The sequence below is a fragment of the Crotalus tigris genome, unplaced genomic scaffold (assembly GCF_016545835.1).
Source record: "Crotalus tigris isolate CLP2741 ecotype Arizona unplaced genomic scaffold, ASM1654583v1 scf7180000020321.186885, whole genome shotgun sequence".
Classification (NCBI taxonomy): domain Eukaryota; kingdom Metazoa; phylum Chordata; class Lepidosauria; order Squamata; family Viperidae; genus Crotalus; species Crotalus tigris.
Genome location: NW_024097962.1, coordinates 152,172 through 170,061, shown reverse-complemented (window position 1 = coordinate 170,061; position 17,890 = coordinate 152,172). Strand labels below are relative to the sequence as shown.

The window sequence follows — 17,890 nt, the reverse complement described above, 5'->3', positions numbered from 1 at the left end:
GGCTTGAAAGTAAAGACTTCTTCGAGCTGAGTTTCATTCTTTGCAGAAATAATGAAGTGGTTTGCCCGCACAAGGTTTGTGGTGCTGCCACCGCCTGTGCAATACTAGTGGCGCTGCCATCACCTGCACAACACTCGCGTCAATGGTGGCAAGAGAGGGGGTGAGCACGTGCACATGCGCATACACTGCCCAGCTATTCATGTGGCACGGTGGCCAAGAGACTACGGCCTGGTGGTGGCCCATGGCCCATAGGTTGGAGACCTCGGATATAAAACACACTAATAAACAAATAAACCAAATACAATTTATGATAAAAAAAAATAAGAACAGCAAATATAAAAATAATCCACAGTAACTTAGTATCCATCAAAGATCAGGATAAATGAATGACTTTCCTGCTCAAAAGTTACAATATTTGGAAACTAATATAGCTTAAGCAGGAAAGATATTGCCCAGAATGGGGTGCCACCACTGAAGAGGCCCTGTTGTGCATTATTACACTGTGGGCATGGTAGGAATTCTAGGAGACATCTCTAAGCCAGCTTTGATGCTCTTTAGCTCATTGGAATGAGTCCAGAATTCTCCATTCAGCATCATTATGGTTGAGAAGTTGGCTGATCTAGTTTAATCCTTCACTCAGTCCAGGTGTTGGGCAAGATGGTTAAAAAGCTGGCATATTCTCCCTTCCTTGTTTTTTCTAGTCTTGGTGTTCAAACAGTGGTCACAGAGATTACCTGACATTCCAGACTAGACAAAATGCTTGGGGGATATTGGGTCTAGCATCGGTTTTGGAAACATTTTACATTTCCATTCCATTGTGTATTCTTCTGATGTGGATCCATTTTTGTCAAGATGGTTTACCATCAGAAAAAAAAACCTGATGCCTCTCTGTGATTGGGATTTTGCTTAGCAGCAGAAGAGTTAGGAGCTCCAGCAATATCTTAGGATCTAGACCAGGGGTAGGCAACCTTGGCTCTTTTATGACTCATGGACTTCAACTCCCAGAATTCCTGAGCCAGCCATGCTGAGGGGAAAGGGAGAGGTTTCCAAGCTGAGCCAGGCTGGCTCAGGGATTCTGGGAGTTGAAGTCCACGAGTCATAAAAGAGCCAAGATTGCCTACCCCTGATCTAGACTGATGTTCCTCAACCTTAGCAATTTTAAGATGCATGGACTTCAACTCCCAGAATTCCCCTATCAGCATGGGCACACATCGTGAGATTGCCAAGACTGAGATACTGCCAACCTACATTCTTAACACCACTCAATCTATTTCCACCAATTTGCAACTTTCTGAACCTGAGACCCAGAAACAATAATTTCCAGGAATGACAGCTCTTCAGGGGACAGATCACGGTCTACCGAATTTCTGCCCAAGAACAGGCAAGGATTTAACAAAGATAAATAGAATGTCAGTTTTCTCAAGCTCCGCCGGTATTTCAACCCTAATCAGAACTTTTTTCAGGAGCTATCCAGGGTCCTGAAACTCTAGTTTTGTCACAGGCGACTAGTAATAATTTTCACGGACTAACACATTTTATTAAAAGGCGGAAGCTTTCAAAAGCGCCTGCCTTTTAATAGACAGTTGATAACATTGGCACCAGAATTTTGTCTTCCTGTCACCAAAGACTAACATGGTTCTACTATAATCCCTCTTATTTAACCGACAGTCTCTTAAATGACAGCTTTTGATTCCTTGATTAGGGTTATTGCATATTCCAGATACTATCAAGGTAGCAAAAAAACCAACAACAACTATTGCTTGGGAAGCCACGGTGGGTCAGTGAACCTTACTCCCTCTCCTATGAGTTTGGATACATTAATAGAATCTTCCAAGCCAGAAGTACAAATTTTCCTTCCTAAAAGCCATCTAGTCCACTATACTTCCACTAAAGCAGACCAACCCCTTCCTCAAATAGGAGACCCTGTATCATTTCAGACAAATGGCTGTCCAATCTCTTCTTAAAAGCCTCCATTGATGGAGTACCCACAACTTCTGGAGGCAAGTTGTTCCAGTGGTTCATTGTTCTCACTGTGATGCAGTATTCCAAGTGTGGCCTTACCAAGGCATTGTAAAGTGGTATTAATACTCCACGTGATCTTGATTCTATCCCTCTGTTAATACAGCCCAGCACTGAGTTGGCTTTTTTGGCAGCTGTAGCACACTGCTGGCTCATATTTAGGTGATTGTCCACTAGGACTCCGAGGTCCCTCTCACAGTTACTACTATTGAGCAAGGTACCCCCTATACTATACCTGTGCATTTGGTTTTTCTTGCCTAAATGTAGAACCTTACTTTTTTCACCATTGAATTTCATTTTGTTAGATAGTGGCCAGTGTTCAAGTCTGTCCAGATCCCTCTGTATCTTAAGCCTGTCTTCTGGAGTGTTGGCTATTCCTGCCAGCTTGGTGATGTCTGCAAATTTGATGAGTTACCCATCTATCCCCTCATCCAAATCGTTGATGAAGATGTTGAAGACCACAGGGCCTAGAACAGAGCCTTGGGTCACCCCACTACACACTTCCCTCCATGTAGATGCGGTTCCATTGAGGATCACATGCTGAGTACGGCCGGTCAGCCAGCTACGAATCCATCTGGTGGTGATGCTGTCTAACCCACATTTTTCTATCTTATCAAGTAGTAGGTTGTGATCTACTTTATCCAATGCCTTACTGAAGTCCAAGTAAATTATATCCACAGCATTCCTCTGATCCACTAATTTTGTCACTTGGTCAAAGAATGCAATAAGATTTGTCTGGCATGATCTATTTTTGACAAACCCATGTTGGCTTTTAGTAATGACTTTGTTTGCCTCTAGGTGTTTGCTGATTCATTGTTTGATTATCTTTTCCAGGATCTTCCCAGGTATTGAGGTAAGGTTGATAGGTCTGTAATTTCCTGGGTCCATTTTTTTCCCCTTTTTTGAAGATGGGAACTACATCAGCTCTTTTCCAGTCCTCTGGTAGATTCCCAGTGCTCCAGGATCTTTGAAAAATATAGTTCAGTGGTTCTGAGATCACATCTGCCAATTCCTTGAGAACCTTGGGGTGTAATCCATCTGGTCCTGGCGATTTGAACTCGTCTAGCCTGGATAGGTGCTCACTTATCAAATGTTCCTATTTTTATGAAAGTTTCTGTTTTGCTACCTCATTCTCAAGGTTTGTGACCATTTCTTTCACGTGCTGGTGCTACCAAGCAATTCTTTTATTGGAGGAGGTGGGAAACATGGCTACTGTTGGTGTGAATGTTTTCTGATACATCTTCCCTCCTAGATTTACATTTCTCAAATGGAAAAAATAAATTGGAATGTTCTTTTAGGATCTTTTGGGGGGGTTGAACTGAAATGATGCAGATCATCAGAGACTATACCGTGAAAAACAAAATATCCACCCTTGGCCACTAAACTAGGGCAAGAAACAGTCCACGTGTATGAGTGGGTTCCGAAACGGATAGATTCAAGACGGTTATGTAAACTGATGAAACTGAAGAAGCTTCTTCTTGGATGAGAAGCGAAATGTTTTCAAGGAAAAACAACCTCAGGAAAGTTCAGCTGCCTTTTGAAAAACATCTTTGGGACAACCATGGCCCAGCACGATGGAGAATCATAGATAAACAGTTGCAAACGTTCCCGCTATCAGTGAACAGACTTGCCTCTTCATAGGGCCACAAAGAAGAGAATGAAAAGTCTCTTCCCAAATAAATGGATCCTACACTGAAAATAAAATAGTTTGTGTGCTGAAATTCTGGTAACCTGGTCCTTTACAACCTCAATAAATCTTGCTAAAGCAGTGGTTCTCAACCTTTTTAATGCCGCAACCCCCAACTGGTCATAAGTCGAGGACTACTCAACTGGTCGTAAGTCGAGGACTACTCAACTGGTGCAGCACCGTTTGCAGAATGGGACTTTTGGTGGGCTCAGCAGGGTAGAGACAGCCTGGACAATTCCTATTGGTTTTTGAAAGCCAATAGAATTAGACTCTATTCAAGAGAGTCTATTCTATTGGCTTTCAAAAGCCAATAGAATAAAAGGAAATAGCACAGCTAAGGAAAAGGGGGAAAAAAATGGCGGACTGCGTTGTTTGGCGACCCCCGTGAAATGGTCGTTCGACCCCAAATGGGGTCCCGACCCACAGATTGAGAACTGCTGTGTTAAAGAGAACTAACTTCATGCTGGAAGAATTAGCTTCAGTTCAGCAGTCACTAAAGAGGCTGGCTCCAGGCTGAAAATTTCAATGGCTTTCCCTTTTGCTTCAAAAGAGACTTCTCCAGAAATTTTACTTTCATCAAATGGAAGGAGAATTGATAGGATACTTTCCCCCCCCCCTTATAAAAATACAGCCAGTTCTCGACTTATCATCCGTTTGAAGTTATAGCAGCACTGGAAAAAAAAGTGACTTGCAAGCAACTGGTCCTGGCGCTTACAACCATCGCAGCACCTCTAGAGTCACGTGATCAAAATCTGGACTAGGCAACTGGCGTGCGTTTTCAACAGCTGCAGCATCCTGGGATCACAGGATCACCGTTTGTGATCTTCCCAGCCAGTTCCCAACAAGCAAAGTCAGTGGGGGAAGCCAGATTTGCTTAATGACGGCCTGATTCGTGTAAAATTGCAATGATTCACTGAACAATCGTGGCAAAATAGGTCATAAAATTGGATGCCACTCGCTTAACAAGTAGCAATAGCACTTAGACTTACGTACCGCTTCACGGTGCTTTTACAGCCCTCTCTAAGCAGTTGTACAGAGTCAGCCTATTGCCCCCCCCCCAGCAATCTGGGTCCTCATTTCATCGACCTCGGAAGGATCAAAGGCTGAGTCAACCTTGAGTCGGGCAGAATCAAACTGCTGGTAGTCGGCAGTTAGCCTGCAATGCTGCACTCTAGCCACTGCGCCACCCTGGCTCAACTACCATACCTTACAAAGATGATTAGGGGACTGGAGGCTAAAACATATCAGGAACGGTTGCTGGAATTGGGAATGTCTAGTTTAACAAAGAGAAGGACGAGGGAGGACATGATAGCTGTGTTCCACTATCTCAGAGGCTGCCATAAAGAAGAGGGAACTAAGCTATTTTCCAAAGCATCTGAAGGCAGGACAAGAAGCAACGGGTGGAAACTAATCAAGGAGAGAAGCAACCTAGAACTAAGGAGAAACTTCCTGACAGTTAGCACAATTAACCAGTGGAACAACCTGCCTCCAGAAGCAGTGAATGCTCCAACACTGGAAGTTTTTAAGAAGAGACTGGACAGCCATTTGTCTGAAATGGTATAGGGTTTCCTGCCTGAGCAGGGGGTTGGACTAGATGACCTCCAAGGTCCCTTCTAAGTTTATTATTATTATTATTATTATTATTATTATTATTATTATTATTATTATTATTTAGCAATTGAAGTTCTGGTCTATCTATAGCAGAGGTCCCCAATCTTTTGGGCACAGGGACTGGAAGTATCGGGCCGCGGCATGCCAGCAACCAGTCTGCACAAACAAGCAAAGCCCCATCCGTGGGATGCAGGCAGCACACAAAACCCCGCACTCTCTGATCCGTGGAAAAATCTTTCTCCATGGATCCACTCTCTGGAAGTTTTTAAGAAGCGACTGGACAGCCATTTGTCTGAAATGGTATAGGGTTTCCTGCCTGAGCAGGGGGTTGGACTAGATGACCTCAAAGTCCCTTCCAACTTCATTATTATTGTTATTGTTGTTATTATTATTATTATTTGCTTGATTTAGGTCTGCACAGCAATCTAGGTAAGGTGACCAACTTTTTTACAATGAAAAGGAGGACACAAATAAATTGAAGAAAAAAATATCTTAAATAAAAGAAACATTTTTTTCATTGCAACAATAATATAGATAACTTGCATGTGCAAAGTTTGCCGGTCGGGTGTTTTGGCGTGCTCAGCAGCAATTCCTATGGGCTTTTGAAAGCCAATAGTGGGAGTAGCACAGCTCATGCAAAAGTTGAAAAAAAAAACATCAAAAAAATATGCTGGAACGCCGTTCTGAGCGTTCTATGAGGGGAAAAAAAGCCATGCAGATTAATCTTTAAATATCGAAAAGGAGGACATGAAGGAGGACACTTTTTGAGGGAGGACAGAACTTACAAAAGGAGGACTGTCCTCCCTAAAGGAGGACGGTTGGTCACCTTAATCTAGGCCAACATTTGTACAACATGACAACTGTGAAGAGTTATGGACTTCAACTCCTTTCAATCCAACTGACATCACCAGCTATGTGGATACCCCTACTGAACATTACTACAGTTATTAATAAAGTTTAGAAATTAGAGATTTCAAAATTATTAATTCAATTAATGATTAAATTAATTAAATTTAAATTTAATTTATTAAATTATCTAAAGTTAAGGAATTAAGCAGAAACTTCCTAACACTGAGAACAATTAATTAGTGGAAAAGCTTGCTTTCAGAAGTTGTGGGTGTCTCTTCATTGGTGGTTTTTAAGGAGAAGCATGACAGTCACTTCTCTGAAATGATATAGGGATTCCTGCTTGAGCAGGTGGTTGGACTAGAACAGGGCTTTTCAACCAGTGGTACAGGTACCACCTGTGGTACATTGGCACCTGGCAGGTGGTATGCAACCATTCTAGAAAAGTGGTAGTGGGGGAGGGGAATGAGTTGAACCGGTGGCAGCACTGCACAAGCCTGAGCGAGCGATGGCTGGAGCTGCAGGGCTGTCAGGGCTCAGTGGAAGCACCAGGATCAGCGCCAGGCTCCAGTTGGAACTCGGTGCTGATCCTGGTGCTTCTGCTGAGCCCAGAAGAAGCGCCAATCAGCTGGAATGTTGCAGCATCTCCAGGGTCTTGTGATTTACATTCAGATGCTTGGCCACTGATTCATATTTATGACGGTCACAGCGTCCCAGGGTCATGTGAAGTGACCAAAACCTGCTGCAACCACCCAGCAGACGGGGGGGGGGAATAAAAACCAAACACCCCACCCCCACCCCTGCTGCCAATCCTCAACAGAAATGTTCATAACAATGAAACCTTGGACAGAAGGAAGAACACCACCAGGTGGGCAGGCAGGTGTCTTGCTCGGCTGTGTTTTGGGGAGCCCTTTTTTCAGTGCCATTGTAACTTCGAACAGTCACTAAGCGAACTGTTGTAAGTCGAGGACTACCTGTACTTTATTACTTTTTTCCTTTTTTTGGTCATCAAGTTTTTGACACCTTGCTGGTGGTACTCGGATGTTACCATACCCTAAAAGTGGTACAACGGATGAAAAGGTTGAAAAGCCCTGGACTAGAAGACCTCCAAGGTCCCCTTCCAGTTCTATTCTGATGGAGATAGTCCTCACTTACCTACCATAATTGGGACTACCAAATGCATGGCTGAGGGACATGGTTGTTAAGGGAACCTCACGTGACAATGTCTGATTTATGACATCATTTTGTCAGCACCCACAACTTCTGAAGACAAAGCCCTTACATCAGTGTTTCTCAACCTTGACAATTTTAAGGCATGTGGACTTCAAACTCCCAGAATTCCACAGCCAGCAATGCTGGCTGTGGAATTCTGGGAGTTGAAGTCCACATGCCTTAAAATTGTCAAGATTGAGAAACGCTGCCTTACATTTATAGCTTCGCACCAACCACACCCAGGTGCATCTGTCCGGCCTTAGGACACCTGTACGGGTTACCGACGTAGTGCGAATCTCCCTTGCCCCCCCCCGCCTTTTCCCTCCCTGTTTCATGAACTTTCTTCTTGCTCCGGTCTTCGAAAGGGTTAAATAAAAGCGATGGATAACTAGAGGGGAAGAAAATTTGGGTGGAGGTTGGGGACTGGGGGGGGGCAGGGGGGGTGAGAAAAAAAGGGGCGGGGGGGGGAAAGAAGGGAGCACCAAATGCTCCTCCCATTCCCGGTCTCGTCTGAATGCTCCCGGGGACGGATGCTGGCATCGGCGTTGGCAGAAGGGGCTGAGATCCATCCTGCTCTCCCTCCGGACGTTTCTGGTGTGTGCTGGTGAGGGATGCGGTGTGGGGGGGGGGGTTTCTAGCCCTTGGGGATCCTCATGTAAGGAAGGGACATCCGCTGGTGGGTCTCTTTCCCCCCCCCCCGTCTTGTGCATTTGGGCAAAGCGGAGCTGCAGAGAAGCAGGGAGGTTGGAAGAGCCCTGGGAAGCCCATCCAGCCCCCCAAAAGATCTGAGGTATCCCTGCAAAGAAAAGACAAGGTGGGGAGGGGGCGCCTTGGCAGAGCAAGCAAAGAGGGTCGATGGTCTCCCCTTTTCGCTGCCGTGTGGGGGTGGGTGGGAGCAGTTTAGCCCCGCCTCCCTCCCTTCCCCCCAATCGTTCTCCTTTCCAGTTTGATGGCTGCCCCTCCGCGATGCCCCCTTGAAGGGTTAAAACAGGAGTAGGCAACCTGGGCTCTTTTATGACTCGTGGACTTCAACTCCCAGGATTCCTGAGCCAGCCATGCTGAGGGGAAAGGGAGAGGTTTCCAAGCTGAGCCAAGCTGGCTGAGGAATTCTGGGAGTTGAAGTCCACGAGTCATAAAAGAGCCAAGTTTAAAGACTCCTGTCCTAGACACTCACTTCTCTGAAATGGTGTAGGGTAGGGGTAGGCAACCTCTGCTCTTTTATGACTCGTGGACTTCAACTCCCAGAATTCCTGAGCCAGCATGGCTCAGCATGGAAACCTCTCCCTTTCCCCTCAGCATGGCCGGCTCCGGAATTCTGGGAGTTGAAGTCCAGGAGTCATAAAAAGAGCCAAGGTTGCCTACCCCTGGTTAAAAATTCCAGGGGGCGTTCAGGGTCTCACTAGGTGTGGATCGGCATTCTTGGATGAGGTTTCCTTTCCATAGTGGTCCAAAGCCGCCTTTCGTTTTCGCCTGTTTATTTTGTCTGTTGAATTGGGTTTTTTTAACCCATCCTGCTCTGATGAGTTCTAGGTGATTTGCAGGGGGGGGGGATGCATAAAAGCAGCAGTCTGTTCAGCCAAAACCATCCCTTCTCATAATGTCTTACTCTTTTTCTTATGCTTAATTTATTCCCCTTCCCAAGTATAAATCTGCAAGGTACACAGGCTGGGTCCAGCCCCAGTCATCCGGAGTTTCTATATCTGAAGATGGATTTGAACCCAGTTCTCTCAGTACCCTCCCTCCCTCCCCTTCCTCTTTCTTTCTTTCTTTCTTTCTTTCTTTCTTTCTTTCTTTCTTTCTTTCTTTCTTTCTTTCTTTCTTTCTTTCTTTCTTCTCTCCCTCCTTTCCCTCTTTTCTTCTTTCTTCATTTTTTCCCTTTTATAATAATAATAACAGTAACAACAGTAACAATAATAATAATAATAATAATAATGAGACAGTGCCTGTAGACAGCAGAATAGACGAAAGAACTGGAGAAGATAACCAAATACAAGATCTACAAATAGAAATAGAAAGACTGTGGCAAAAGCAAGCAAGGGTAGTACCAATAGTGATATGCTCCTTGGGTGCAATCCCAAAACAACTGGAGCACCACTTGAACACCATTGGCATTGACAAATTCGCTATTAGTCAATTGCAAAAGGCGGCCTTACTAGGAACTGCTTCCATCCTGCGACGATACCTGTAATACCATCAAACATCCACATCTGCCTATCCCATGTCCTGGGTAAGGACTCGATAGGTAGACAAAATGCCAAATCCAGTCTGAACATCTGGCTGACTGTGCGATGATCCATAATAATAATAATAGTAAAGTTGGAGGGGACCTTGGAGGTCATCTAGTCCACCCCCCTGCTCAGACAGGAAACCCTTTATCATTTAGGACAAATGTCTGTCCAGTCTCTTCTTAAAAACTTCCAGTGTTGGAGCATTCACCGCTTCTGGAGGCAGGTTGTTCCCCTGGTTAATTGTTCTAACTGTCAGGAAGTTTCTCCTTAGTTCTAGTTTGCTTCTCTCCTTGATTAGTTTCCATCCGTTGCTTCTTGTCCTGCTTTCAGGCGCTTTGGAAAATAGCTTGGCTCCCTCTTCTTTGTGGAAACCCCTGAGATACTGGAACACTGCTATCATGTCCCCCCCCCCCGTCCTTCTCTTCATTAAACTAGATATACCCAATTCCAGCAACCATTCCTTATATGCTTTAGCCTCCAGTCTCCTAATCATCTTTGTTGCTCTTCTCTGTACTCTTCTAGAGTCTCAACATCTTTTTTACATCGTGGTGACCAAAACTAGATGCAGTATTCCAAGTGTGGCCTTACCAAGGCATTGTAAAGTGGTATTAACGCTTCACGTGATCTTGATTCTATCCCTCTGTAAATGCAGTCTAGCACTGTGTTGGCCTTTTTGGCAGCTGCAGCACACTGCTGGCTCATATTTAGGTGATTGTCCACTAAGACTCCGAGGTCCCTCTCACAGTTACTACTATTGAGCAAGGTACCCCCTATACTATACCTGTGCATTTGGTTTTTCTTGCCTAAATGTAGAACCTTACTTTTTTCACCATTGAATTTCATTTTGTTAGATAGTGTCCAGTGTCCAAGTCTGTCCAGATCCCTCTGTATCTTAAGCCTGTCTTCTGGAGTGTTGGCTATTCCTGCCAGTTTGGTGTCATCTGCAAATTTGATGAGTTCCCCATCTATCCCCTCGTCCAAATCGTTGATGAATATGTTGAAGAGCACTGGGCCCAGAACAGAGCCCTGGGGCACCCCACTACACACTTCCCTCCATGTAGATGCGGTTCCATTGAGGACCACATGCTGAGTATGGCCGGTCAGCCAGCTACGGATGCATTTGGTGGTGATGCTGTCTAATCCATATTTTTCTATCTTGTCAAGTAGTAGGTTGTGATCTACTTTATCAAATGCGTTACTGAAGTCCAAGTAAATTATATCCACAGCATTCCTCTGATCCACTAATTTTGTCACTTGGTCAAAGAATGCAATAAGATTTGTCTGGCATGATCTATTTTTGACAAACCCATGTTGGCTTTTAGTAATGACTTTGTTTGCCTCTAGGTGTTCGCTGATTCATTGTTTGATTATCTTTTCCAGGATCTTCCCAGGTATTGAGGTAAGGTTGATAGGTCTGTAATTTCCTGGGTCCATTTTTTCCCCCTTTTTTGAAGATGGTAGATTCCCAGTGCTCCAGGATCTTTGAAAAATATAGTTCAGTGGTTCTGTGATCACATCTGCCAGTTCCTTGAGAACCTTGGGGTATAATCCATCTGGTCCTGGCGATTTGAACTCGTCTAGGCTGGACAGGTGCTCACTTACCATTTTCTTGCCTTTCTTAACTTGTGTTTCTATTCTGTTTTTTATAGCACTATTTTTGATAGGTTGGTCTGTTTTTTCCCTTTGTGTAAAGACAGATGCAAAAAACGAGTTAAATAGTTCTGCTTTCTACCTGTTGCTTGTCATCTTCTTGCCACTTTCACCCACTAATGGACCAATCATTTTCTTCACTTTTTTCTTGTTTTTTACATGTTGAAAGAAGCTTTTTTGTTATTTTTGTCTTTGGTTGCAAGCCTTAGTTCATTTTGAGCCTTGGCTTTCTTCACTTCATCTTTGGAGGCTCGGGCTATTTGCTGATATTCTGAATTAGTTATGTGTCCCTCTTTCCACTTTCTATACTTGTCCTTTTTCCTTTTCTTCTTTCTTTCTCCATGCAGTGACAGGAAATGTGTCATGAGGAAGCTCAGAAAAAGCAAGAAAAGGGGATAAGAAATGGGTTGCTTATCCTAGCCTGAATTCTCTTTCCTCTTTGTTTGCTTATACCAGTGGTTCTCAACCTTTTTAATGCTGCGACCCCCAACCGGTTGTAAGTCGAGGACTACTCAACCGGTCGTAAGTCGAGGACTAAACCAGTCGTAAGTCGAGGACTACCTAACCGGTTGTAAGTCGAGGACTTTCCCTGGCCGGGAGCCCCGCGCATGCGTGGTGCCGCCCTCTGCGCCTGCCGAGGCGTAGCTGGCAAGCGGCAGAGACGGAGCAGGCCGACCACCGGCTGGGCCACCAGCTGGCCCAGCCCAAGGGAAGTAAGGCACCTGCCGGACCCCATGCGCGCCAGCAACCCTCCCTGTGCCCACCGGCCTCCCACCTCCCACCCCTGGCCCTCTTTTACTTACATTTTTAGTAGTTGCTCAGCAGGGTGGGGTGGAAACTTCCAGACAGCTCGCCTTCGATGCAGACAATGGGACTTTTGGCGGGCTCAGCAGGGCAGAGACAGCCTGGACAATTCCTATTGGCTTTTGAAAGCCAATAGAATTAGACTCTATTCAAGAGAGTCTATTCTATTGGCTTTCAAAAGCCAATAGAATAAAAGGGAGTAGCCCAGCTAAGGAAAAGGGGAAAAAAATGGCGGACTGCATTGTTTGGCAACCCCTGTGAAATGGTCATTAGACCCCAAATGGGGTCGTGACCCACAGGTTGAGAACCACTGGCTTATACGGTGCTTTAATTTTTGGGGTTTCATATAGATAGTCCTCAACTAATGAGTACAATTGGGATTGGCACCTCCCATGTTTAGCAAAGTGGTCATTTTGTGGTATATCACGTGACCGCTTTGCTCAATTAGTGTAATTCTGCATTCACTGTTGTGGTTGTTAAATGATCTGACTGGTCATTAAGTGGACAGAGTCCCAGGTAAGAAGCACAGGTTTTTTCAGGGAGTTGTACAGCTGGTGTCCAAATGGAGTCAGAGACAATGAAAGGGACTTGTGGGGTGTTTTTAATAAATAAATATATTTAGAGTAAATAAGAGAGGCAAACAGGTGCACATCAAATGAATCAACACAGCAGGAACATCATGAGGTAAATCACAGAGGGCACACAGGGCAAAAATGTCAGGAAACAAGGACCCTCCCCCTTTTCACTCACGGCAGCCAATCACAGCTTAGCTTACCTCATGCAGTGACCAACCCTCTTCAATCAATCAACTGTAACTGAGTGTTCTGACTCTTTACACACACCCCATTATGCCCATTATTAAATTTTAATATCTTGACAGGTTTGTCTGGGGGGGGGCAAGGGAGGCCATCAAAGTCCCAGCGTAGGCCATGTTTGTCTTGTGGGAGTCCTGGAGAAGCTTTGAGATGCTTTGGGGAACTTTGCTTGGGAACGGTATGGAACATGCAGACTGGAGAATGGCGCAAGACTGCAAAGGCTTCTGGTCTAGGGATTACGGCCTCATTTCTCAATGGCAGCGGTGACACTGGACTGAAGTCCAGGCCTGGGGTCAGTGGCAGCTGGCTGAAATGGCTGAAGGTTCCCCGGCCTCCACTTAAGGCACCACCCTAGCATTTCTGCCCCATTCTGGGGCCGCGCTGCAGTTTTCCACGTCATTGCAGCTTTTCTAATTAATGTGTGCCCTCTGCTGGACCTCCAGGGTCACCCCCACCCTCTTCAGACACTCCTGCAGTTTTTGCCTGGGTCTCCCTCCATTTAACAACCCACAAAAGCACTTAAACACCACCACAACAGAAGAGTTTGCTTCCTAGAGATGTAGGGGCCCCATTACTGGAGATTTTGTTTATTTATTTATTTTATTTATTTAATTTTATTTATATGCCGCCCAATCCCAAAGGACTCAGGGTGGCGTACAAAATTAAAACAATCATCTAACAATAAAATAATACAATCATACAGCGTGTCCGAACATATCCCCCCCCCCCGGGGACATCAGCCCCAGGCCTGCCGGAACAGGAGAGTTTTAACGGCTTTCTTAAAGGCCGGCAGGGTGGGAGTAGTTCGAACCTCGGGGGGAAGTTGATTCCACCAGGTCGGAGCCACCACAGAAAAGGCCCTTCCCCGAGGGCCCGCCAGCCGACATTGTCTGGCCGACGGGATCTGAAGGAGGCCCAATCTATGGGACCTCACTGGTCTTTGTTGAAGGAGTGCTGAGGTCCTGAATAGGGAGTTGGACTGGAAGACTTTCATGGTCCCTCCCAAGTCTCAGATTTTGTGATTCTCTACCTTTCTCAAAAGGAAATATTATTCTCCACTTCTTTTTCATTCTAACAGTGGGCAAAAGATTGTGACCAAAGATTTACCTGCAAGTCAACTATCAACAGTCAGTAGAAACTTAGCAGAAGGCAGCAGCCACCAGAAAGCATGGAGCATGGGAAACTCTTGGATTCCCCAAACACAAGCAGTAGTACGAAAAACCACAAAAGAACCCATGAATGCTCAGAGTGTGGGAAATGCTTTCCTCGCTGGTGCCTCCTTTTGACCCACAGGAAGGCCCATGTGGGAAGTGGCTCCACTCAAGATTTGGAGAGTGAGAAATCCTTCTCCGAAAAAGACGGCAAAGATCCCAGAAGCCCCCTCAGACTAACACCCTATAAATGTGAGGAATGTGACTTATGCTTTGGTCGAAAGTCAAACCTTCTTACACATCAGAAAATCCACACTGGAGAGAAACCCTATCAGTGTCTAGAATGTGGGAATTTTTTCCGTGAAAAAGCCCATCTCAAAAAGCACGAGGTGATTCACAAAGGGGAGAGACCTTACAAGTGCTGGGAATGTGGGAAAAGTTTTGTTTTCTCAGAGCGCAGGTCTTTGGTACCATGAGAAGATTCATTCAGGAATCAAACCTTACAAATGCTTTGAGTGTGGAAAATGTTTCTCCCAGAGTTCATCTCTTCGAAGTCATGTGAAGACACATAGAGGTGAAAAAAACGAAAAGTGCCTCGAATGTGGGAAATGTTTTATCTTGAAATCAAACCTGTTGCAACATCAGAGACTTCACACTGGAGAGAAACCCTATGAATGCCCAGAATGTGAGAGACGATTTGTAAATTCTTCTGAACTTCGGAGACACCAGAAGAGGCACAAAGGGGAGAAACCCTATCAGTGTGGGGAGTGTGGGAAAAGTTTTGTTACTCAAACAGAGATTCAGGCTCACGAGAGAATCCACACAGGGGAGAAGCCATTCAAATGTGTGGAGTGTGGGATGTGCTTTTCTGAAAAAAACAACCTTGTAAAGCATCAGAGGCTCCACACAGGGGAGAAGCCATACAGATGCCTAGAATGTGGAAAATGTTTTGCTCAAAAGGGAGACCTTTGGACACATCAGAAAATCCACACAGGGGAGAAGCCGTACAGATGCGTAGAATGTGGAAATTTTTTTGCTGAAAAGGGAAACCTTTGGACACATCTTAAAATCCACACGGGGGAGAAGCCATATCAATGCAACGAATGTGGAAGATTTTATAGTACCGCATCAACCCTTAGAAATCATTTGACAATTCACATAGGGGAAAAAAAATTCAAATGTTTAGACTGTGGAAGAACATTTCCTCATTCATGTTCCCTTAGAAATCACAATCGAATCCATACAGGAGAGAAGCCCCATAAATGCTCGGAGTGCGATAAATGTTTTTCTCAAAAAGGTACTCTTGTAATACATCAGCGAATCCACACCGGAGAGAAACCATATAAATGTTCGGACTGTGGGAAATGTTTTGCCCACCATTCAGCATTTCACAGGCACACCCAAAATCACAAGTGTGGCCTTACAAGTGTGTAGAGCAGTGGTTCTCAACCTTTCTAATGCCGCGACCCCATAATACAGTTCCTCATGTTGTGGTGACCCCCAACCACTTATACATCACCGGGTGCCAGGGGCGTGGCCAAAGAAAAGGGCGGAAAAAATGGCGGACAGCCTTGTTTGGCGACCCCCGTGAAATGGTTGTTCGACCCCAAATGGGGTCCCGACCCACAGGTTGAGAGCCACTGGTGTAGAGGGTGAGAAAATTTTCATTGTACATCACAGCTAAAAATGCATTAGAAAAGCCATAGCAGAGATAAGTTGTGAACTTGGGAAACTTTTTTTTTTCAAAAGTTACACATTACCATTTTTCCTAGTCCAGTGGTGGCGAACCTATGGCACGGGTGCCAGAGGCGGCACTCAGAACCCTCTCTGTGGGCACACGCACCGTCGCCCCAGTCCTAGGCCTTCAGCTGGGTTTTATAAAACCTTTTCGCTTTAGGCCTCCGTGTACAAAAAAAAAAAGGTTCAATCAATCAGTCAATTTCAACTTCTCACGGAAAAAAAAAGATCTTGCAAAATTGGAATTGATTGATTGAACTTTTTAGTCCCACCCACGCCCACCCAATGGGCCACACCCACCTAATGGGCCACACCCACCCGGCACCCGACGATGCATAAGTGGGTTTGGGGTTGCAGTTTGGTCACTTGGTCTCTAAAAGGTTCGCCATCACTGTCCTAGTCATATAACCTTAAATTTAAGCATAATTTTCAAGAACAACCTACTCTATGACTGAAAAATTTTCTCTCAGTGTGTGCTACCTGTTCTAACATACGCCAGCAAAATATGGACAGTAGCTTCACAATCGATACAAAAGCTACAAGGGGCGCAAAGAGCCATGGAAAAATAACATGCTCAGCATCACGAGACAAGATAGAAAGACTTACACGTAGATGAGAGAACATACAAAAATAAACAATGCCATCAAAAGAATTGAAATGGAAATGGACTGGCCATACCACAAGAAAAACTGATGGCAGATGGATCAAGGCAGTCAGAGTAGATCCCATTTGATACAAAGCCTCCACAAAAGAGAATTAAAACAAGATGGATCAACAACTTCAGCAAATATTGCGGGCCAGAACGGGACAGCTTGCTACAGCTAACTCACTGTGGTCAACTCATCATGGCCAACTCATCGCAGGACAACTCAACCATGGGACAACTTGCTGCAGGACAATTTAACAATTCTATTTAATTGGGATCAGGTACCGAATGAAATGTACCTTATTGTAATTAAAGAGACTGATAAATCGCACACTTGGGATTAGTTGATGCACAAGTTAGTTTACATATACATCGCCCGTTGTGAGAAGTGTAACTTTGAATTATGTAATATTCAGCTTAATGTGAATTGTAAATTGATACCAGATTGCCTATCATGCAATCCCAAATCTCAGGTAACTGTGCAATTAAGGTTAAAAATCTGTACAGATGTTTTATCTATAAATTCATTTTAAGCAATTCTTGTTCTTTACTAAAAGAGCCAAGGTTACCTATCTCTGGCCTAGGCCTAGGCCGCTTTATGACTCGTGGAATTCAACTCCCAGAATTCCTGAGCCAGCATGGCTCAGCTTGGAAACCTCTCCCTTTCCCCTCAGCATGGCTGGCTCAGGAATTCTGGGAGTTGAAGTCCACGAGTCATAAAAGAGCCAAGGTTACCTACCCCTGGCCTAGGGTTATAGGCCAATGTTTCTCAACCTTGGCAACTTTAAGATACCTGAACTTCATCTCCCAGAATACCCCATACTGGCTGGGGTATTCTGGGAGTTGAGGTTCACATATCTTTAAGATGCCAAGGTTGAGAAACACTGCCCTAGACTAACCTGATGCATTAAACCCCCAAATCTGGTTACAGCAGGGGTCTTCAAACTTGGCAACTTTTAAGACTTGTGGACTTTCATTATTATTCATGTACTATATGTAATATTTTTCTTGCCTATTTCTATCCATCTGAAACAATTACCCTATTTTCAATAGAAATACTGCTTCATATCATATACATTTAATGCATTTTTGTGAGATTAATTAATTAGCTATAAATTGAATCTTGAAATTCATTGGAAACTCCACACTGGAGAGAAACCCATTCAGTGCTATTAGCACCGAAAGAGCTTCAGTAAAAGAACATGTCATTTACCATCATATGTACCACAAGGGAGAGAGACCAAGCCAGTTTTTGGACCTGTGGGAACAGCTTCAGTTGTGAGCTAATACCTTGCTTCTCATCAAACAATACACACTGAGGAAAAACCATCCAATCATTACTTTTTTTCCCTACAAATCTGCATTTATTTTTATCTACTTTCGATGACAATGATAGCTTCGATTGCCAAAGGCTTATTCTTTCAAGAAAACAAACAGGCATATAAAACAAGCGGGGTCTAGAATTAAATACAAAGAACACCGAC

At 44.5% G+C, this 17,890-nt stretch overlaps 1 protein-coding gene across 1 annotated transcript; it reads left to right on the top strand.

The window, feature by feature from the left end:
* Positions 1 to 14,040: 14,040 nt before the first annotated feature.
* On the top strand, positions 14,041 to 15,457 carry LOC120318607 (zinc finger protein OZF-like). Its single transcript, XM_039366423.1, has 2 exons — positions 14,041 to 14,490; positions 14,561 to 15,457. Exons 1-2 carry the CDS (start codon positions 14,041 to 14,043, stop codon positions 15,455 to 15,457), a joined length of 1,347 nt encoding a protein of 448 aa, XP_039222357.1.
* Positions 15,458 to 17,890: the final 2,433 nt, after the last annotated feature.